At 42.2% G+C, this 24,502-nt stretch overlaps 1 protein-coding gene across 1 annotated transcript in view; it reads right to left on the bottom strand.

Annotated features, from left to right (window-relative positions):
- Positions 1-24,502, bottom strand: part of Lmx1a (LIM homeobox transcription factor 1 alpha) — a 163,023-nt gene that overhangs the window by 136,608 nt on the left and 1,913 nt on the right. The window contains exon 2 of the mRNA XM_004639876.3: positions 23,826-24,012. Coding sequence (XP_004639933.1) covers positions 23,826-24,012 — 187 coding nt within the window. The remainder of the gene's footprint in view (positions 1-23,825; positions 24,013-24,502) is intronic.

The following is a 24,502-nucleotide window of genomic DNA, read 5'->3' as shown; positions in this document are numbered from 1 at the left end:
TTTTGTACCAGGGATTGAACACAGGACCCTGAGCTTGCCAGGCAAGCATTTATTCTACTGTGCTATCTCCCCAGCCCACTGGCAAGGATTTTAAGGCATCTATTATAACTATGCTCAAAGATGTAAAAAATAATAATTATAATTATAATAATTATACATATAGTAAAATGAAAAAAATAGGAAATGCTATCAGAGAAATGCAAACCATAAAAAAGAACCAAATAGAAATTCCATAGCAGCACTACCCAACACAACTTTTGATTGTTCTGTTCTGCTTTTAGTTCCCAATAAAGCTTTCTGAAATTAAGAAACGCCTTTCTATCTCTGCTGCCCAGTCAATGCTAGTAGTTATATCCAGTCACCAAGCCTTTGCAGTGCACTGGCTCAACTGAGAGTTTGAACATTTCATTTTATTCAATTTTAATTAATTTGGATGTAAGTGGTCACATGTTGCTGGTAGCTATTGTGTTAAGCAGTGTAGCTCATAAGCAAAAAATACAGCATCAGGAATAAAAGATCTCCAGACTAGCTTAACAGTAGATCAGAGCTAACAAAACACTGATGAACTCAAAGATAGATCAACACAAATAACCCATTCTGAAGAACAGAGCAAGGAAAAGATGGGAAAAAAATAGCAAAAGCAGTTGAGGCAGAGAGTAATTGGTTGCATACAGTTCTGAGGTCTTTCATATTATGTACAATCATAAAATATTAATTCTCAATATACTATGACTAGTTAAGACTATATCTTGTAATCTTGGAAACAACCACTAAAAATAATTTAATAATAGTAACAAGTAGGGTCAAAACGCCAGTAAGTAACTTAAAATGAAATTCTTTTAAAAAGTCCATTAATCAAAAGGAAGAAACAGAGAACAAACAGAGTGCATGATAGAAAACAAACAGGAAAACAGTAGGCTCAAATCTAGCTATATCAACAATTACATTAAATATTAATGGAGCAGACACTTGAATTAAAAGAAAGAGGTTTTCAGAATAGATAAAAAAGAAGGACTCAGCTATATACTGCCTATAGGAGATAAAGTTTAAAAAAACAAATATTATAAACCAAGCAGTCTTTTCCCATTTTAATTACTATTCTATGCAATATTGACAAGGTACCTAGCATCTCTCAAATATAATGATTTCACATATATGATCATATATATATATATATATATATATATATATATATATATATAATATATAAATATTTTATACCCAAAATATAGTTACAGTACTTAATGGTCAAGTTTATGTGTGCCCAAATCCAGGAGAAATGGTGGTAAGTATGATTTACTAAACAAGCATCCATTGTTGTTCACTTCACTTCCTAATCAGCATTTGTTCTGTCAAATAAGCAGAGTATTGGGGGATGATGTCCAGAACAACAACAAAAATAACTTTTCTTATTCTTTTTTTTAATGAGCAGAATATATTTATTGAGAGAAAGCAAGCTCCTGTCCCGAGAGAGGGACAGGAGGGGGGGCCCGCGCGGGTAGTTCCCCCCCACACTTCTCTTATTCTTGAAGAATGACTTAAACCTACCTGATCAGAAGCATAACTGTCCCAGAACTGCTTAACTTTAAATCTTCTAGGAGAAACAGGCATGACTTCCGCACTGCCTAGTGATTAGAGAAGACGGCATCTCCCGGGGTTTGCCTCACAGATACTGCAATTGGGACTCTTCACAAAGAGTCCCGGCCTTGCCATGAGAAAGCCTGGCCCAATTGCACCCTCGCCACTCAGAAAGCAGGAGACGAGACAGCCACTTAGCCTCCCTGAGACTCCCTTTGCTCATCCACAGTGAGACGGTGGTGAAGATTACAACATAAACGGTCTGCTGCCTGCACCTTCTAGGCCTTGTTCTGAGGGCTTGGGCTGCTGCCCTCTCCTGTCCTCTGTTTCCTCCTGATTCTTAAAGTCTCCACTCAAGTCCACCTTTCTCATTATGATGTTCCTTCAAATTCCAGGTAGGATTAATCTGTTTTATTGTGTTGTCTTCTTTTGTAGTACTTGGTACTGCACTCAGGGCCCTCCTACTGACTCACATCTTCAGTCATTTTTTTCTTTTCTTGAGACGAGGTCTCACTAAGTTGCTAAATTGCCCAAAGTGGGCTTGAACTTATGACCCTTCTGTCTCCACCTCCTAGAGTTCTGAAATTACAGGCATGCACCACCATGCCTTTTTGATCTTTCCTTTTAAATTAAAATTAAAGTTTTATTTAAAATGTTAAAATTTCCTAATGCATTTGCTATTTGCTCTGTGTAATTCTCTAAACAACACAAACATTTCTTACCTACATATTTCATTTTTATACATATTCACCCTCCAGCAAAATCTCACAGTTCTTCAATCCAGGGACTATTTTTAAAATTTTTTTTATTTGTTTATTTATTTGGTACAGGATCTTGCTATGCAGCTCAGATTCATAGTGATCCTCCTGCCTCAGCCTCCTCAGCACTGGGATTATAAGTGTGCACCACTACACCTGTTCTCGGGGCCAACACAGCATGTGGTACCAGGGATCGTACTCTGGACCTTGCGCTTGCCAGGCATGTCTTAGGTCACCAGGCTAACTCCCCAGCCCTGAGTACTGTTGTTTAAATGCACACCTACGTGCTCACTTATGTACACACCTCCACGCATATGATGAAAATGCCAATTCTACTAATAGCAATGACTGTTTTGGATCTCTTCTTATTCTTAGGGGCAGCAGTTACACTAGGCTTTTCATAAATATTCCTAAGACCACATAACTGTATGGCTTTCTACAGTTGTAGAAGCACTTTCATATAGACTGTGTCCCTTGATAGTTACCCATGACATAAATTTATTAATGTCTCCCTTATAGAGGTGAATAAACTCAAAGTAAACTTAAGCACAATGACCAGCGAAAATACAGGCAATGGAAGCGGCCTTAGGTGACCTGTGAAAATGGTTCGCTACTCTCTTGACCCAGAAAACCCCACAAAATCATGCAAATCAAGAGGCTCAAATCTTTGCATTCACTTTAAGAACACGCGTGAAACTGCCCAGGCCATCAAGGGTATGCATATCCGAAAGGCCACCAAGTATCTCAAGGATGTCACATTAAAGAAGCAATGTGTACCATTCCGGCATTACAATGGTGGAGTTGGTAGGTGTGCCCAGGCCAAACAGTGGGGCTGGACACAGGGTCGGTGGCCCAAAAAGAGTGCTGAATTTTTGCTGCACATGCTTAAAAATGCAGAGAGTAATGCTGAACTTAAGGGTTTAGATGTAGATTCTCTGGTTATTGAACATATCCAGGTGAACAAAGCACCCAAGATGCGCCGCCGTACTTATAGAGCTCATGGCCGGATTAATCCATACATGAGCTCCCCCTGCCATATTGAGATGATCCTTACTGAAAAGGAACAAATTGTTCCCAAACCAGAAGAGGAAGTTGCACAGAAGAAAAAGATATCCCAGAAGAAACTGAAGAAACAAAAACTTATGGCACAGGAATAAATTAAGCATAAAATAAATGCAAATAAAATTTAAAAAAAGAAAGAAAGAAAATACAGGCAATGAGTAGAGTAACAGTTGAGCAGCAGATGTGCTCGCAGAAAGCTCAGCAGCAAGGCACAAGGTGACACCATCACCCAGTCCAGGATCAGTGAGGCTGAATCATTTACAAGGCTCTGGACTGACCCACAAGCCACAGGACAAAGTCAGTCATGGCTTGCTGATGGGTTGACTCACCATGTCACAGTTCAGTTGAAAAAGCCCAAGCAAAATGAACAGATGCAAAAAAGTCCAGGGGCTTCCAGCACCATGACCTTAAATGCTATAAGAATGGAAAGGACAGTAAACATTGACTATTCTATGTCATTTATATTCATTAACTTATTTAAAACTCACAACATTCCTATGAGTTTGGTAGCACATTTGTCTAACTGTACACATGAACAGAAGCACGAAGATGTCAAACAACCCATCACAGATCATGTGTGACTTATACATAAGAAGTCCAGGTCTGACTAACAAGCACCCAGTCATCATTTCAAGACCAAGCAGACCTAATTACATAACTCATGGAGAAAGCTAAGCGCTGTGCACGGTCTTTCAGCTAAACTCCAGGCTGAGCCATGAAGGGAGATGACACCACGCAAGTCTCAACTACACTGAAGCTTGGGATCTAGCTCTCCTCCCAGAAGCCCTGGTCCACCCTCCTGGTCTGCTGGGGAGCAGGACATCAGGCAGTCCCAGGAGGTCCATAGTCACCCTCCCAGGCTTGGCAAAAAGCGGATTCCCATTCTAGGGTGCACATGGGTAGGCCTTTCCTTCCAAAGTCATAAATTTTTTTACCTCAAATTGTCAGTGATATACCACTCTTTTTATTATAGAAGTTTTACTGTGAGTTCCTCATTGGAGGAAAATCTTTTTATGTAACTTAGTGTGGGTTCTGAAACAAGAAGCCCAACACTGGGCTGTGAATTAGGAATAATTTGCATTGATTGTTCAATAATATAGACTTTCTCTCTTTTGGATTCTCAATGCGGATGCTCATAATTCCAAAAGGTAACCTTCAAAGAGACTCTTAGAAAAGTTGAGAGAACTGTGGGTGATTTCAAAACTACAAAGACAAAGAGTTGAGCTCTCTTGTACAAGTGTAAATATTAAGACACCTAAATTGATGAATGTTATAGTAACATTTAAAAATGGGAGCATACATCCACTCGCTCAACTACTAGTACTGTAGCAAACAGACTGCTAGGATTCCACTTGTTTATGAAGCTTAATCATCAAGTTGGTAAGTCTTGTCATTATCTGTACATTCCAAGGGACTGGGCTTCCATTAATCGTGAAACCCAGAAAGCCCACGTGTGTGCGGAGTGCTTCAGGAGGATCATTCCCTCCTGACAGCTGTGATGAGGTCAGTAGCACTCAGGCCTTGGCTTACCCACAAGTGATTACAGTTATCAAAGAAGGGTAAACCAATCTTCCTTAATAAATCTACTAGTTATCTTTCTGTTTAGGATTAAGGTAACAGATAAATGCTGGATAACCACAGTTGCAGTTTACCAGTCAGTTCAGTAAACAACAATGGTTAGTAGATTTCACCTGTTTTAAAACTCTTGGTTCTCACATCAAGCATTTCTTACTCCTCACTTCTTTTTTTCTGGAATCCAGCTGTGTGCTTTTAATTTCCAAGGCAATGTATCTGCTTCTATATCCTTTTTAAATATTAGGTATATCCACTGAGAGTCCTTATAAAAGTATTTCTGAGGCTTAGAGGTAATGCCAGAAACAAACCAGTGGCAGGAAATCAAAATTCCTCATATGGGCCTACTCCACAAGCGGCTGGCATTGCTAACCCAGTGAGTAAATTATGAAGGAATTAGCTATCACTTCGTGAGGATCTTTATTGGATGTTTTGTAACCATAGATAATCTTTAATCCCTACAATATGGAAGGAAATATGTCCCCTTTTAGGAAAAAAAGTTTTCAAACCTTATCAGATGGGATTAGAACCCATATCTTTGGGAAGAGGAGGGATGGCCTGTCTGTGTGTCTTCTTGCTTTCCATTGACACAATATTATTGTAGCCATGGGAAAATATTTCCAATATTTAACATTTTCCTTTTATTCCAGATCACTAACTCCTAATCCTTGAAGGACCATAAGCAAGTTCCAGAATCTGATAAAAACTAGGAAACATTCTCTTGCTGTCTCTCTCTTTCTCTGTCTCTCTCTCTATATATATATGTCTTTCTTTGTCTGTCTTTCTGTCTCTCTCTGTCTTTCTCTGTCTCTCTGTCTTTGTCTCTCTGTCTGTCTCTCTTTTTCTCTCAATAATTAAGTGAATTATTAACAACCATCCTAAATCAAAACTCAAGGTTAAAAATCTCAGGCCCAGGAGATAGCTCTGTGGCGTAAGTGCCTGCCTGGCAAGTTCACGGTCCTGAGTTCAATCCCTGGTACCAAAGTCTGAAAATCTCCTTTCCAAAAACAAACCCAAAATATCAACACTGCTGAGTTTTTCATTTTACTCCTTATACTTCCCCTCCTTTTTTGACTTCTGAAGAAATTTTCAAGGAAAAAAATAATGCCAGCTAATAAAACTATAACTTTCCCATATTTAAAGAAAAGACCTTGCTGCTCCTGGTTCCCTCCATCAACCACGCCTCCACAAACAGAGGCCCACCCTGGCCTCAGGGTCTAGGAGGTGGCATGTTGTCATCCCCAAGGGACTGGTATCACTGCTCATTTAAGAAATGCAAATTAGAAAACTGAGGTGCCATCTCGCCCCAGAAAGAATGGCTATCATCACGAAAACAACTGATAATAAATGCTGGTGGGGATGTGGGGAAAAAGAAACCCTTTTACACTGTTGGTAGGATCATAGCCTACTGCAACTACTGTGGAAGTCAGTGTGGAGAGTTCTAAAAAAAAAAACATAGGACTAGAGGTCCCATTCGACCCAGCCATTCTCCTTCTGGGTGTCTTCACAAAAGCATCGTACTACAGTGATATATGTGCACCAGTGTTTATAGCGGCACAGTTTGTAGTAGCCTAATCTTGGAAGAACCTAAGTGCCCATCAACCAATGAACAATAAAAAGGCATACTGTTTTTAATATATAATGGAGTATTATTCAGTCATAAAGATAAAACTGAGACATTTGCTAAACAGATGGACACTGAGACTATAGTAATAATGAAATAAATCAGACACACATGTAAATTACTATCTCTGATGCAAGAAACTGAAAATGTATGTAAGAGCAAAAATATACAATAAATATTGTGAAATAGAAAAGACGTGTTTAAAAGGAAAGGGAAACTGGGGAGGGAGGAGGGAGAAAGAAAGGAAGAGAAAAAAGTGAGGAAAGAATAAAATGGAGATGGAGCTTTGTTTTTGTTTGTTTGTATTTGGCCCAGGGTCTCACTACACAGTTCAGATTTATAGTGATCCTCCTGTTTCAGCCTCCCCAGTGCTGGAATTACACACATGCACCACCGCACCCAGTCTCCGCGGCCCACTCAGTGTACCCAGGGAGTGGGCCTGACATGGCATGTGGTGGCGAGGTTCAAACCTGGGTCACTGCGTTTGCCTAAGCAGGCGCTTAGTCCACTGAGCTATCTCACTAGCCCTTAGACAGAGCTCTTTGAACAGAGAGGAGAAGATGGTTTAAAAGGAACGGAGAGAATGGAAAAAATAAATGAAGATATATCATGTACAGGTACAAATTCCTTATAATGAATGTGATGATTGTATATGCCTAAACTGTGCCAATAAGCTTAAATAAACAAACAAAAAAGTCACTCCTCCAACACACTTGCCACCTCCACACCACCAACCCGCACTCAACATCCGGGTATCAGCCTTCTGCCTTGTCTTCCGCCCCTTCGTCATTCTGTTACAGCAGGGCTTCTACAATCATCACCCATGCCTCTCGCATTCCAGGCATGAGATTAGTGAACAAAAAAACAAAGATCCTGTGCTCATGGAGTTTACAGTCTGCTGGGGAAAGCAGACTATATCCAGTCATACTAAGAAGTAAATTATTGTATTCATTAGGAGGTGATTCACTGTCTGGGAAAGGCAGAAATATATAAAAGTCTGGGGGAGTGTGCGAGGGAGTTGCAGTACCAAAGAGGTGCTCGGCCTAGGGAAAGATGGAGATTTGAGGAAACAAAAGAAGAGGCAAGTTTGTGACTATCTGAGTGAAGATACCTTGGTTTATTGTCTTTCTCCCCATCTAGAATGTAAACTCAATAAAAGCAAGGATTACCTTCTTCTTGTGGTTCATTTCTCTACTCCATATATATAACACCAGCTAGCATGTACTAGGTGCCCCATAAATTTCAGTTAAGTAAGAAAGTAATGAGTTTAATTTTTCAGGTTTCTCAAAACTGAGGTTTGCAGACTGAGAGAGGAAGATTTGCTCTGAGTTCAACGTGAGTCTGGGCTACAAGTAAGTCCAAGACCATTCTGAACTGCAGAGTGAAACACTGTCTTAAAAAGACAGGACAATACAAAACAAAAAACTTGAGGTTTGAAACAATTTTAAATCTTATTCTAAAGATAACAGTAATTTTAATTAAATGATGATTTTGGAGCACAGAAAAGAGAAACTGAGTCAAGATGAGTTTACCTTCTGAAAAAGAATGTCAAATATAATAACAATCTGATTTCCCACTATAGAACAACCAAATAAGCAATGGGTCTTGCAAAATAAACATCAATAGAAATAAATATATCAGTAGGTTCTATAACACTTGTAGCAAATCTATGCCATGTATGTTATTGCATTTTTCTTTTAGGATAAAATATGTCAATGTAGAGTTATTTTTTCTAAACTAAAATCTCAGTCCTCAGGCTTATTTGTAGTGTTGATACTTTGCAACAAATACGTGTGTTTTGGGCTACATTTTGGCACTTGGTCTCTAAAGGATTCACCATCACTGTCTTGTACTAGAAAGAGTTTTAAAATTAGAAATTATCCCTGAAATCTGGGATTTCTAAATGCTGGATGATTTACCACCACAGCAGTCAGTGGAGTACGTCTTCTTTCCCATGGACCCGTGGTTAGACAAATCCCACCAGTCTGGAAAGGAACAGCCACTACAGCATGGCATCCTTCTGCTCTGCTGGATTCCTACCACAGACATGCCCTCCACAGGTCCTGTCTATGTACCCATGTCCTTGAGCTTTAAGCTTGCTTGAGTCTAAGGATGCTGGTTGGGTCTCCATAGAAAACTCAGTTCCCTGGCCACAGGCAGCCCTCCAGACTTTACCCACTGATCCCACATATGCATAACTCACACCGGGAAAGAACATGTGCCTGTGTGTGTGTGTGTGTGTGTGTGTGCGCGCATATAATAAAAGGGCAACTCCAAGCACATGTTACATGCTTAAGGAGGCTCCAAACAACTATGAGGATTAGCTGGCCCCTTCATGCACCATGACAACATCAAACAAAGACTTATATAGATGTCTCCCCATAAGCTTCTCCTGAAATCTCCATTCATTTCTAAGAATGAATAGGTGCTGTCTGAATGGATGTCACCTGACTGGAAGATGACCATAAGCAGGACATACTCTCTCTCCATCTTGTCCCCAGAAATTAGCACAATATGGTATAAGTGAGCTCCCTGGATTCCACAGCATGAAACTTTATTGATGATGAGTCTCCCCATATTATAGGTAATGTGAGCTTTGGAGCCTTCTTTTCTCTCTGATTAACTAGCAATGTCAAGGAAAAGCTAAAAATCACTTCACCGTAACAGTCCAACCTCTGCAATGCTGCACATCATTAAAGTTTTAAGGGAGCTCATTGGGAAAGTTCTTTAATCCTTTAATAATTGAGTTGGGGAAACAGACCAGTGATGAAGCACATTTACCTGAGCTGATATTAACTCAGGCTGGCTACTAATGGCTTTCCAACAATCCCACTGTGTCCATGCTGCCATTTAAAAGAGTGCATTCCATTTGGCCCTTGCTCTTTAACTGTCAACAGGGAAATTGAAAAATAATACAGCATGAAGTATTGCAATTTGTATTACAGTTCTCTGCCTAAGTCTCCCTTCTAGCACTACTGAGCTGAGTCTAAACTAAGCCCTAACAACCAGTTGACAGGTAGAAAAATTCATTCCATGAATCAGCTGGATGTCTATGATATCAAATAACCCATCACTAATATATTTTACACTGAATTTACTAGCCATAGAGGTACAACCACTGGAACACACTCAGCTTCCTTGGCAACAGGAACTTCAGTGTGGGTCTCCTCTAAGCTAAGCAATCTGGCCCTGATGACCTATGTTCCTTCCCCTTCTTGGGGTCATGATGATTTGATAGCCCTAGACCTGAGAAAGGAGTACACTGTGCTCCCAGAATTCATCAAAACACAAACATTCCACAACTCCCCATAGTAGAGATTTCATGATCAGACTCCACACCTCTGAGAGTTCAAGGTAAAAGCGCTGTGGTAAATGGGATCATCTCAAAAAGGTTAAGCAATTTGCCCCTGCTCCCTGGCTAAAGCAAAGGCAACAAACAGGATTAAAGCTCAAGGATTCTGAAAACTTAATGTTTTCCACTTGGTCACTTGTGCACAGGAACCAACTGCTATGGTTTGGGGGTATCCCCCCAAGGATTATGTACTAGAAGCCTGATCCTCAGGGTAATGATGCTAAGAAATGGTGGAACCCTTGGAAGCAAGACTTAGTGGGCAGTAATTAGGTCCATGGGGGCACTGCTCTTGGAAGAGATTAATGTCATTCTTAAGAGACCCCATATTGTTACCACAAAAGCAGGCCTGGCCTTGAATCCCTCTAGCTTCCTGTCTCACTCTGCAGCCTCTTCTGCATATGTTCCTCTGCTGTGATAGCAACCACCATGAGAATTTCAACTGAAGCCACTTGACCTTGAACTTCCAGCTTCCAAAAATCTGTGAGCCAAGCTAGTCTCTTTTCCTTATAAAAGTTCCCAGTCTTGGGTATTTTGTTATCACAACAGACCAAGACACCAAGTAGACAAGAATATGAAACTAAATAAGGCGCCAAGCAGGATGGTGTCCACATCCTGAACTCCCTTTTATTGAGAGTTCTCCAAGTACCACAGGAAGCAAGATCCCTTCAACTGAGAGGCATGTGGGTGTTTCTTTGTCAAGCACAACTGGCCTGAGGAGACTATAAGACTCGTCCTGGGGAGCTAGCAACATGGTGCTCATGCTGGATCTCAGTGTGGCCAAACACACTCTGCATGTATTGGGAGCAGAAACAGAGATAAGACAAGTAAGGTTCACACCAAGACCACTACTGAAAAAGGAGGAAAGTGGCTGGGCTCTCATTCCTCTGCTATTCCCAGGTCTGTGACCTGTGGAAAGCTCCTCTGGCTACCTGCAGGAAAGCAGACCCACATCTCCAGTTCTGTCCAGTGATGACTGGTTCCAGCGAAGGTACAGGAAAATACACAAAAGAACAAAGGGGCTGGATGGATGGGAAAGAACCAAGCAGGAGCAAAACTTGTGCCCTGCTGTACCCTGCTGTGTCCATGACCCTTTCCCAGGGATCTTCCCTGTCTGTCTCGCTGGTGAATCTTCTGTCTCCTCCCTTCCCTGACTATACTCACCTTAGCCATTGGTGTTATTTGGACCAAGAGCATCCCCCAAGGGCCTCACATACTCTTTGGCAATGATTTTAAAAGATGAATGAATCATGGGGTCCACATAGCTGACTTGCTACTGGACGGTAGGTCTTGGTAAGAGAGGTGAATCACTAGGGGGGTAACCTGGAAATCTTCATCCCCTTCCTAGATCTTTGCTCAGCTCTCTGCATTCTGAACAGCAAGCCATGAGCGACTTTTCCTCTCTATGCCCCTCTGTCATGTCCTTCTGCCTTGGAGCCAGCTGACTATGAAACTATGAGCCAAAACACACCTCTCTTCCTTTAAGTTGTGAGTGACAGGTATTACGTCAGATAAGAAAGAGTGACAAGAAACAGACTCAGACAGCCATCAAATAGACTTAAACAATGCTATCTTAAAGCATCTTTCCTTTGTTCTGTCTCTGCCCCAAGTACTACCTTTGGTCCTTTCCTCTCTTTCTCTATTATCTTACAAGTTGGCCTCTCACCCCATACTTACTGAACGTCTCACTATACAATCTACAAAATGCTGTCCTGTCCCCCATCCCATGATTCCAACAAGTGTAGCCTTTGTAAGGTTACCAACCGCTAACTGCCAATTTCAAGAGTAAAGAGGTAGTCGAGTTCTCAAAATTCCCCACACCACCATCCTTTCTCCCCTGGCCTGGGTCCTTTGGCGCTGCTTTCTGCTTCTGCCCTTCTGTGCCACATTCCCCAGGGCTCCCTGATAGTTGGTGCTCCCCAGAGCTCCATCCTTGGCCCTCTGCCAAGCCTATGTTGGATCCCCTTGGGCACTCTCTTCACCCCCAACTCATACAACAATGTATTCCAAGGATCTGTGTCTAGGCTGGTATCCAGGCCTTCTTTAATGGCTCCCCATTGGCCATCTCCACCAGAACATCCCATTTGTAATTTTGTATGTCCATGTTTGCTGTCATTGCTCAGCTCTGTCTGTCCCACACTCCTGTTCTACTCCCTCAGTTCCCCACATCAGGTATTGGTAAGATGGTCACCTTACCCCTTCTTGCTCATTATTGGACCTTTCCTCTTCTGTCATCCTTTTTTTAAAAAATCATGAAGTCCAATTCATCCCATATCAGGAACATCTTCTAGATCATGTTTGCTCTGTCTGTTCCCAATGCCTCCACCTTAATTTACACCCTTAGTTTCTCTTACGACTTACAGCAGCAATTATCCAACTGGCCTATCCAGTCCCTACCCAGGTTCCTACTGGTGCCCCAGCTGGCCTCCAGAATCACCTTTCTGGAAAATAATGGCCACTCCATCCCACTGCTGAGAAATCCCTACTGGGTCCCTGCTAATCACAGTGTGACATGTACAGTCCTTCTCCTGCCACACACACTCTTACTGATTGGCACTATTTCCCAGTCCACAACCAGATCTACTTTGCACCTGACACTGCACTGGCTTCCACCATTTCCACAATTTAATGAGCACAGGGACCAACAGGCTTCCTTTTCAGAACCCCTCTAACTACATATGCTTCTTCCTGTACATGGAATTCTCCCTCTCCCCCTTTTGCCTGCATTCCCATGCACTCTCTAGTTAACAGCTAGTTAGCACGTCACTTCTTCGACAATTCCTAACATCTTGCTGGTTGACTAATTCATGTATTTAATCAACATCCCTTTGTTAAACACCCCCTATCTGTCAAGCACGATGCAAGATGCTGGAGATAAGGTGTCAAAAATAAAAACCAGACCTGAGAATGCCTTCCCTCGTAGGGTTTATAATCTAGTAACAGAAGAAAAACTTTACCTATAAATGCATATGCAGTGATATTTCAAATCGTGGCAAGCACAGTGAAGATAAGTAATAGCCCATGGTGATACAGAACCGGATTTAGATAAACTGATTTTCTACTCACTGACCATAGTGTCATTAAAACAAGTTTACTCTTTTTAAAATCATCTGTTTAGTTTATATCTCCGAACGATCTATGCTAGACCATTTAAAATATACCAGCATTTTCTTTCATTCGTTACAATACAGCTGACTCATATAAGAATCTAATAAAGTCTACTTAATACTTAAATGAATAGATGACTTAGTTAATGAACCAATTGTTTATGATCCATTCTGTCTTTAATTTCAGAAATCCACATACAACTAGGCAAAGTATATTGCTAGTATATTGCCTGAAATCTCTAATTTCATTAAACACTAGTTTGCAAACATTAAAATCAGACATTCGCTTCTCTCTAAAATTAACTGGAACCAGTTTTAAGAGTATAAGCAGCTTCCAAGGTGGGAGAAATAATGCAACACAGGAAGACTAGCTTTTTTACCCAGTCAGACTAGTGCCATCCAACAAACAAGAGGAATGTCAACAGTTCTGGAAATCAGCCTCATGTGGACATAGCAAGGTCTTCCCTAGCTGAGGCCTGGACTTGTTTGAAACACAACACAGTTGAGAAAAAAACTTGACAAGGGGTTAAGACAAGGAGGGGATGGACAGCTGCCGGTCAATCCCAGCGGAAGCTATGCCTGGAAGGTTCTGGACCTGATTTAACAGTTCTGTGGCCAGATGTTCAGACAGGCTCTCAGAGCAGCAGTTACCAAGAGCAAACCCCAAGAGCTGGATGGAAGGACACTGCATGCTGTCTGCCTTTCTGCCCTTCTTCTGTTGGGGGAGAATGGTCATGCAAAATGGACAACAAAGACAAATGCAGATGATATGGCTTAGGAGAAGAGGGGATAGGATGCATTCGTGAGGCATTTGGGAAACGTGAGTGATACACGTGCACCACAGCTTTCACACACACATAGGCAATTCTCAAATACTAAAAATTTCCCTAAAAACCACAGATCCTATAAACAGCTGCCCTTTAGGAGGCTGCATGAAAGCTCAACTATCTGGCAGGTAGGGGTTTGTTTTCTAAGAGTTGGTTCCACAGGACAAACTGAGAACTGTGATCTCACTGGGGTGTGAACACCAGAATTCAAGCAGCAGACTGTGTGGCTGAGTAGAAAGGCCACTGGGCCAGGGGTCAGCAGGTGGGGACAGAATCTCAGCTTCTCCCTTAACCAGTAGCATGATGTCAGGCAAGTAATTTAACTCCCCAACTCTCAGTTTCCTCAACTATAAAATGCAAAAATATCTCATCAGGTAACTTTCAAAAACTCTTGTGAAGATTGTACTCTAATATACATGAAGCTTACTTGAATGATAAAAAAGAAAAAGTACCTTAACTAAAAAAGTCTTTTATGGCATTTTCTATAAGCCAAGCATTTATCTGCATGCTTTACAAAGATTAATCCAAAATGACCCAAAGAAGTTGGAATTCTCATTTTAGAGAGAACAAGTCCAGAGCGAATGAAACCCTCACCCAAAGAAACACAACTGATGAGCTACAGACCAAGAATTTGATCCCAAACCCACCAACCCCTGAGTCCATGCTCTTGACTACATGATGTCAAGTTGCTCTGCATAGTTTCTAAGAATGCATTCAGACTTTCACACAGGAAAATAATAATAATAATAATAATAATAATAACTAATCCCATAAAGTACTGCATATTTTATCGAAAGGCTTTTTGTGTTCATCATCCTAAGTTCATGTAATAACCTTATGAGGTCATTAATATTCTGCTCCTGTGTACAGATGAGGTACCTGTGCCTTGAATACCTCTTGACAACAGCACATGTGTTTTGAATTTTTCTTTCAATACTAGAGAGAGCAGCATAATCTCCAAACTACTCATGCCCACTGCCTACCACCTTCCATCTATGGACACAGACTTTTAAAACAGAAAATCCTAACCAACAACAAAGCACAGAGAAAACTAAGCCCAGAAGATGAGGTACCATAATCATGGCTAGCCTGACACTGAAACAGAGAAGCAAATAAAGGGTTATTTGCATTCAGTCCAAATCATCCCAACTATTGGCTCGTTCTAGGGAATAAAATTTTACCATAAGACACTCCTTCTCTTGGCCCCACATTCTTCCAGTAGTAAGAATAGTGCATTATCATGTGCACCCCAATGCAAATAATGTCATCACATTGTCTCCAGTTGACAGCTAAGAATAGGTACTAGCATGCAGAGTAATTTGAAATGTAAAAGGCCACAAGATGGGTTTATAGCACAAGACAAGCAAGAAGGCAAAGCTGAGCTAAAGTCCTAATAATGGGGCTAGAAATCCCACAGTGTAGCGGTTAAAACCAGAGATTTGGGGTGCACAGAGTCCTATGGAGAAAAGGTGTAAAAATCAAGTAAAACTCCAGCCAAATAAAAGAAAAAAGAATCTCCTAGAATATTCTTCCCCTCTGGGTCTTCAGTCTACCTCAGGACACTGAAGAGCTGTGCGTGTATCCTGGGAAGATGGCGGCTTTCACTACCAGAGACCACATGCACTAAAGGAATCCCTGTCACAATGTGAGAAGGGGCAAGAGGAGAAAGGTTGAGGGGAAGCCAGCCGCAGGGGGGAAGCTCTAGATGGTTATGTTAAAAAGGATTTGTTCCAGTGTCAAAACCAGAAAACTCTCCCCTAGAGCCAGCTTCAGGGAAGGAAGCCTGAAAGGCAGCGAGGAGGTGGGATTCTCTTAAGGAGGTTCAGGAAGCTGGCGGAAGCAAGGGGAGGAGAAGCAGGCAGAAGACAGGTGTGACCATAAAAATCTACCTCTAGACTGATGGGCCAGTAATGCCTGGAGGATACACTGAGTCCCAGACCTACAATTGTTGTGAGTCCTGGACCAAAGGGCTCCCAAAGCCACCTGATTCTCTAGGGTGAGGACAGCTCTTTTATCTAAGCATTAGAGTACTTCCCCATTCCTAGTTCTCTCCAATGACTGGGATAGGACCCAGTGACCACTGCAAAAGCCCTTTTTCATACAACCACTAGCTCATTTCTCTGGGCCCCATCCTGGGGAGAACATCAACTGCATCTCCTCCCTGAGGCCGGTGGCCCCAGGCCAAGCTCGCATCAACTCCTACCCAGGCTCAGGCTGTCCCAGTACTCAAACAAAGACATATTCCAACCCTCCTGCAGAGAGAGGGGGGGACTGTTTCTAGGCCCAGAGGGAGCTGGTCTTAATCTTCTGCACAGTGAATGACAACAATGTTAAGAATGAAAATATGGTTTGGGGGAATAGTCCCCAGGAGCCCAACATTTTGGTATTTAAAAGAACTTTAATGAGCTTAAGAAGCTAATCTGGAGTTCAGGAGGGGGTGTTTTGTTTTGTTTTGTTTTGTTTCGAAAAATCCTTTTAAAAGCTCCTGAGGCTTTATAGAGAGGAGGCAACCCAATTGTGTGTCTAGGAATGGCTGCTGACACTGAAGGGGCGGGATGGACTGAGGACAGGAAGCTGCCCCAAAGCGCTCTTACTCTGCAGCAGAATCTGCTGCTCGGGAAACATTGCATGGGTCCTCAAAGAGAGGGGAAATGCCACTTCCAGAGAAACAGCAAAGGGTTGAGAACAAATGATGCATTTATATCCTACCAGAGTGCTAACCAGGCTTCTCACAAATGACTCCTTCTCTTTGTTTACTATTGACAACCCCAGGACCCACCAAAACCTACCCCTTTGTAATGGCCGGACAAAAGCCAGAAGCCACTAAGGTACCAGCATACTCAGACAGGTCTACAGAGACCCTGAATGGTCATCCATAAAGGTAAATGTCAGAGAGCCATGCATACCTGAGAATAACACCCTTCGCCAACTGTTTAGCCGAGCCCCACTCTATAACTGAGATGTCATGTGCCAGGACTGTTATTTTGTATATCTGAAGGCTCACTAGCTTCCCCCAAGTGAGAAAATTGAAAAAGTCTAAATACTCCATTAGGACATCTGAGGGGACAAGGCCAGGCTATTGATGAGACAAAGTTTAAGTAATATTTTATCCTTACTGGAGTCAAGTTAAGAGAGTTCCATGGACTATAGTGAGTGAGGGTGAGGCAGAATGGGCCAGGGCCAGGCGAGGAGTCTAAATACAGTGCATGGCCCATTTCCAGAATATTCAGGGTATTTTTTTATATGGACAGGCTTTCTCGGGAAGATCAGAGAAGACAGTCCAATCCGTAGTGGCCAAAGAGCGCTGAGGGCTCACCTGTTTTCTGGCAGTAATGATAAAGCACAAATCTAATAACACAGACGCCTATCAAGTCGGGAAAGCCAGACATATTTGCTGCTATCCAAAAATAGGATCTCCAAACTGGAATCGTGAAAGGCTGGAAGAGACCAGATTCTTTCATGTGACTTCAACGCAGGACCAAGAAAAGCATGATCTAGTTTGTATGTTCAGTCATCATGATATTATGGTGTAGTAATGGGGAATCTGGCAGTAGTTAGCATTAGATTCTAGCAAGGTGATCGGCCTTCCGGGTGGCTTGGTAGCCTTCTTCTCTATTGGGAAATAAACAACACAGGGGTAGTTTTTCAGAATGCCTCTTTAGCTACACAGATGAAACTATTTGTAACAGGACCAAATACACCTACAGGCTAGGAAATCATACAGGTTTTGCTTTATTCTTTACATAATGTCTTCACTAATACTTGAGTGTTTCTGCTGCATTCCAATTGCATCTGCTAATGCCAAGGGAAACTTAATCCCTATCCTAAGTCTCATTTTATTTATTTTCGGTAGTGTGAAAACAAACATGTAGCAAGATTACAGTGTTTACGCCTCCTTTTTAGCCAGGATAGCTCTAATCCGCCTGCTAATTAATGCCAGGGCCATGGCAATTTTATTAATTTCATCTTAGTTAAAAATATACAGGCAGATCATCATGCTTTACTAAAATAACAATTTGACATTTAGAAGGCATTCGTTTTATTTCAGCAAGATGGTGGGCTAGGTTCCACTTAAGATATGACAAAGAGACACAAAGCTGCAGTAGACACTGGTCAATGATAACATAACTAACACTAATTGTGATAAGTCGATGAAAATGTCCCATATCATGCTCAGCAAAGAGACTACGGAGAAACCTAAATCCTCAGGAGCACTAAGCCAGAGTCTCTCCATCCTAGAAAACAGGCCATTGTAGAAGGCACAAGGGAGAAGAGGATGTCTTTTCTATATGCTCTCTGATACATGTTTCAGAATCCTTTCTATAGCCTGTTGCTAAAATTACCACCTTCCCCAAACAAGTTTGGAAAGGCTGCTAGTGAGAGTGCTGCTCTTCTGTTCATTAGACACTCTGGAGAAGCACACGGGGTGCTTCTGAGGGAGGCTGAGGTGTGGCGAGGACAGGACACAGCCCTCCCAAGCCTCTATGTGGACACCTTCCCGCTTCTGGGCAGAGCACTGGAGAGATGTGGCCCTCCCCACACAGCCCCCAATCCTCCTCATCGTCTCTGATCTTGACCCATGTATATACTCCTCTCTGAAGAAGTGGCAGAAAATTTAAAAATTCATATTCAAAAGAGGAAAGAAAGAAAGAGACATTGAAATAGACCTAAGATTCAATTAGGACCAAAATTATTTTAAATCATTCTCTTCTGGATAGGATGGAACATTTTTACTCCCATAATTCATTTCCTGGTACTGTACAACTATGCTTAATAACCAAGCTGACACAGTTCATTGTTGGTTGTTTTGAGCTTATCAAATTCAACAACCACACTATGTACCATGTATTGACTCCAAGAAGCTGCTGGTATACTGCTGGTAATATAAGGACTATATTAAAATCTTGCCCATCTTCTCACTCCTAAATTCTATAGGCCAAATAATCTATTTGGTGATAAAAGTACTTCACTGATGGTTGAACAATCATATTCATAGAGAAGCAGTACTTATTCATTATCACCAAAGGCTCAGAATTTAAAAAGAAACAATGCAAAGGCCTCCCTGGAATTTAGTCTTTTGATGAATACAAAACATGTCAGTAAAAAATGAAACTAAAGACAAATAATGGACTAGCAAAACAGTTATTAGCACTGAAACAGAAATATCCCAAACTGCTTTCTAGCCAGGTAGATGGCAAAAGTCCCAGGACTCTATAGTACGCAAAGCTGGATAACTTTTCCACATGCTCCATTTATGCAAGGAACAAAAAACCCCAGAAGCCTTCTCTAAAAAGCAGAGCTCTTCTCTCACATCCTAATTCCCAGAATACTATTAATACTTCTGCTATCTAATTTTATTTCAGATTTTTACAGATTTAGATTCCAGCAAAGTCTTACCCAGGGTCCAATATACACAAAAAGAGAAAACACCTCTGAGCAGGGAATGTTTCCAATCACTCTCTAAAATTAAAACTGAAAAAAAGATAGATAAGCCTGCCTGCCCAACACAGCCACGGCCCGTGGACTGCGCTCATTCCCAGCTAAGCCTCTTGCAATTGAGTGCAGACATCAATTTATTACCTAGCTGTATTTGATATTTAGGATTTCTTAAATTTTATTGTGCCAGGAGTGGGGCCAACAAAAGATAAAGTACAGCAAAAATCTAACAATCACCTCTGTAATTGCATCTGTGAGCTCCTTTTATAAGTAGCTGCATGCCCAATTTTGATCTCCAAGTAATGTTACAGCAATAAAACCAAGCCAACTAAACACACACACACACACACACACACACACACACACACACACACACCCCTCCTACCACCTTGATAAAATGCAGAATTGGTTAATTACTGATCCTGATAGAGTATGTTAAGTAAATCGCTTTCACCTCAAAGCTGCCCATCAGCAGGTCCAAAGAAAGCTCTAAGGGTGATATCCACTTTCCTGGATTTCCGACCCTTTCTTTGGAGAACTGGTCTCCAAAAGGAAGAGAAGACAATATCAACTGGCCCTGTGAGGAAAGGTTCCCAGAGGCCTGAGCTCTGCTGACATGTGGGGAGTTCAGATGTTGAGCGCATAGCCCCAATGACAGCAGTACTGCCTGCCCCACACTCCTCCCAGGTTGTCCAGAACAATCCAGGGATAATAATAAACTGCATGTTTAGGGGAGAAGGCCCTGCTTGGCCCACTGAGCTGCTAAGCACATGAAAAGAACGCTATAAACTTGATTTAAATGTGGGCTTCCTTCCAGAAGCCTTAATTATCTATTACATTACCACATCCCCGTTATTCAGCAGTTTCCTCTGTCTCAGACTGAAGTCCAACTGCAGCATTTGCTTGGACCAAATTCAGGGAAAACTCCAAACTAATCAGATCACAGAGGATCCCATTAAACAGGGAACAACACTGATATAAATAGAAGTCTTCTAGGCTTGAAAACATTTGGATTGTCTGCTAACTTGTAGCAACACTGAAGGTAATTAAGCCCAGTTTCTAAACTCCCACGCAGACAGCACCCGGATGTGCTCTATCACAGAGGACGAGCACCATGCATCCTTTCAGTGTTACCTTCCCAGTTGGTTTATTATTCTTCAATTATATCACAAGCACTAAAAGTTACCCACCCACCCCCACTTCTGAATTGCTGGTTGTTCATAAATCAGTATTCTAAGCATTGGCCTTAAATGCTTATTTGTTTGGGGTGATCAAAAGATAAGATATTCCTAGGGATGTCCAAACGGGTTAGACAAACAGTAAAACATACTAAGGTTTCAAATAAATGGCTGTGTACGTCCAAGCTGTCACTGTCTACTCAGGTTTTTTTAGTTAGAAAAATTTGAGCGCCTGCTGTCCTGAAGGTGTAACAGCTAACGGAGAGCGCGGAATGCTCACTTCCTAAGCAGCTGCCTGATGCCATGGCTATGCAGCTCATCGTGCGAGTGGAAAATTGTCCCACAATCAGAAATGCACACACGAATGGCTAAAGTTCAAAATGATCAACGTACTTTGTTAATAGTGTGACACATTAGTTATACATTTTTTCATTTAACTGTGTAGAAATAGAGGTTGAATCTCATCAATGTTAGAGACAAAGATGCTGTTCCGATAGCCCTTTTTTTATTAAACATTCCATAATCATGATTATCCGATCACTTCACACCCACTTCACTTTCTTTTCCGTTTATCTTGTCTGGCCTCAGCATGCTAAGAGACCCATCCAAAAAGGCAAAGCTATTTTTACTACTGTATTCAAGGGGCGAAAAATGTTCTCTGCTATTGTTTCATGACCATGGCTAAAACTGAGCTCCATCCCTCTAGCGGATAAATATCTGGTCATTTCCAGTGTACTCTGGTCAATATCTACTCTCGTAATTTAGGAGGAAGAGGTTTTCAGAAAATACTGGTGATTGGCAAGACACACATGGGAAAATTACTGGGCTTACAGGCCTCCTGAAGGCAAACTCAGGTCTTTTTCAGGCTATGCTTTCCTCACCTAGCTCTGCACCTTACAAATGGTAGCTTGAGGAAAGCTTTTGAATAAAGGAATTTGTCCTACATCTAATTAAAAAAAAATTATTTCTTCCTTCTTTTCTACAGCCCATAAGCATGCAGACCAATACCACTGAGGCTATCAAGCACATTTAAATCCTGTTTTGTTGGAAGAAGAATGGGACTGGGATAGGGGATTGTGTAAGGGAAAAAAAGAATTTAAGAAAGGAATAATTGAATTTAAAAAGCAATTGATACGCTGAGCACAGACTACTAAAGACAGTGCGCCCTGAGCCAAAGACAGCAAGCAACTCCATTTCGGGCATCCACGTTGCAGGAAACATTTTAAAATTAAAATTAAAAACCTTCGTTGTAACACCAACACCTCTCTGAATAACACAGCTCACACCCCTCCATAAAATCTTCTTGGTTCAGGCCAACAGCTGGCAAGTTGATCCCTGTAATTTTCTCTTTGCAGAAATAGCCTTGTGAGGGAAGAACTGACCCTCCTGGGCTAATAAGCCCAAGCCAAACCGCTCCAAACCTAGAGGGCTGCGATGGGAGGGACATTGTTGTGTTAAGTACTTTACAACAACTGTTTCTTCTCCTCTTGACACAGCCTGACTTCCTGAGAGAAGATTTGACTGGCCAGACAGCTGTGTTGACCCTTAAGCCTTCTTTGATTTGTGATTTTTTTTTAACAAACAGAATAGAAATTCACAACCCAAATCCTTTCCTAAGCTCCAATACTTCTGAATTTGCTAGTGTTGTGCTGAAGGATGTGGACATTTCAGTAGCCTATAAGCAGAAAGATAAAGAGAGGGTCCATACAATACCGAAATCTTTAGATGAAAAGCAAAAGAGAGTGGAAAAAAGAGCAATCGACCTTTATCCAAAGGCAATACTTGAAGTTGTGCGGGCAACATCTGCTTAACTGCCTAAAAATCACTTTTCACTCAGATGCTGTGGCCTTAAACAACCAAGAACAGAGACAGGCATCCCTTCTTTCAAAAATAATGATCGTTCTGTGGTCCCGGGTAATTTTTGCTTCTAAATATATTTCTGCATTGTTCAACTCATCCAAAATTGAGCCATATCTGTATCTATAGATATATAGATATAGATACAGATACAGATATATAGATATATATTCTTAAAGTGTAGTTATTAGTTTTTCAAAACAATGACAAAAAATGGCCACTGTTCACTCACATGAGAATAATTCAAGCGTTTTATAACAAAGGAGCACGGGTAAGAGCATTTTTGTGTAGTTACTGGATCTAATCATTTTGTCAGTCTTTAGCAAGTCAGCCCAAAAAGGGAACGAAGAGATTTCAGCTCTTGCCCCGCGCTTTCTGTCATAGAGCCCTCTCCACGGCATCCCCTTTCTTTGTGTGTTCTTAGTAACACTACAGGAACTGTTTCTCACACACGCGAACCCTCCTTTGATTTTTCTCATAAAGCGCTGTCCCTTTCACTCACGAGTGACAAATGCACCATTCTCCTGCGCGTGCACGCGCACGCCCACACACTCAACAGATTCCAGTCCGAACGTACAAAGCCAGAGACCTCCGTTTCAGCCACTTTTCTTTCCTCCAAATCCTCCAAAGGCCTGCGAAGCCAATGTCCCTAGACATAATCAATTTTTGCAAGAACAAGTATTTCCCAGAGCTTCTCCACCCCTGCCCTGGAAGAATAAGGATATTCTTCTAACTTCCGTTCTCTTAGGCATTACAGAGCTGTAGCTTCCTTGTAGGCCACTTTCTTAAATATTTGCCTCCCCATTCTCCTCAAAACACACCAGAAGGTTCTTGTGGACGGAAGGAAACTGGACGGGTTGCGTGGCAGAAAGCACACTCAGATGGGAACTTGGTTGGAGACAGGTCGTGGAGCAGGGCGCTCCAGGTCAGGCCCCCACTTCTAGCCTAATAGCTCTTTCCCCGAAGACCTTGGAGAGACCCGGCAGGTACAAATGCAAGAGGGAAACGCGCACAACCGACAGGAACCATGGACATCGTGGGGGCGCTTCAGCCTTAGCGCCCCACGGAAACGCAAGGGTGATGTAGACACCTGGGAAAGACAGAGTGAGACCAGTGACGCTGAGACGCCGGCAGCCAGGGGCTACCTAGTGAAGAGAGAAAGTAGGGTGTGGCTTAAAGGGGTCAGAGGCGCCTAGATAGTGGCTTCTGGGAACGGTGAGTCGGAAGGACTGAAGTCTGCGGGAACAGACATGGAACCGAGCAATGCCTTGCGCTTCTGCGGGGCTCTGGCGCAGAAAGTGTGATCTGACGCAGGTCCCTTCGGTCCCAAGGGCTGTACAGGAAGGGTGAAGCGGGGGAGGGATCTACATGGCTCGGCGTGCATCCAGGTACCTCTTCTACCTTCAGGAAGAGGATAGGGACGAGGGAGGACAGAGTCCCCAGCACGCTGGGGACGCCGCGGTGGCACGGTACTTACTTCTCATAGTCGTACTTGCAGTACAGCTTCTTGTCCCGGTAGAAGCAGGTGGTCTCCAGGGGCTCTTTGCAGGAGGCGCACTGCACGCACTGCTCGTGCCAGAAGCTGTCGTTGAGCCGCAGCAGAAACCTGTCCGAGATGACCCGCTGACAGCCCTCGCAGACAGACTTGGGACTCACCGCTCTGCCTGCAGCCGCAACAGACGTTGGCGGGTGAGCCGCTGGCCCCGGCAACCCCACCACCCTAGCCGGACCACTCGCGATCCCTCCACACCCCTGTCTTCCACCCTAGAAAGCCGCTAGCATCAGGCAAGCCAAGACTTGGAAGCAGTCAAACCTAGTGGCGTTTTTATAAACAGGGAACATGTAAGAAGCTTTAAATCCTAGCGGGGGTGGTTGAAAATCAGTGAGGGGACTTTAATTTTCAAGCACACCCACTTTCGCGCAAGTTTGAGCATCCTGTTAAATTAGAGCACTAATAAATTTGTGCGCCCAGCTTTATACCATGTAGTTATTAGTAAATCACTATGTTTTTAATCTATTAACTATTTTTAAAGCAGTGTAAGCAAAAACAACTTGTCTTTTTCTTAAAACGTCGAGGTGGTGGTTTTTTTTTTTTGTTTTGTTTTTTTTTTTTTTTTTTTTTTTTTGTTTTTTTTTTTTCTTTAAAGGAAAGCA

Source organism: Octodon degus, unplaced genomic scaffold, assembly GCF_000260255.1.
Source record: "Octodon degus isolate 3935 unplaced genomic scaffold, OctDeg1.0 scaffold00116, whole genome shotgun sequence".
Lineage (NCBI taxonomy): Eukaryota > Metazoa > Chordata > Mammalia > Rodentia > Octodontidae > Octodon > Octodon degus.
The sequence above is the reverse complement of the archived record's forward strand: the minus strand, read 5'-3'. Positions and strand labels throughout refer to the sequence as shown.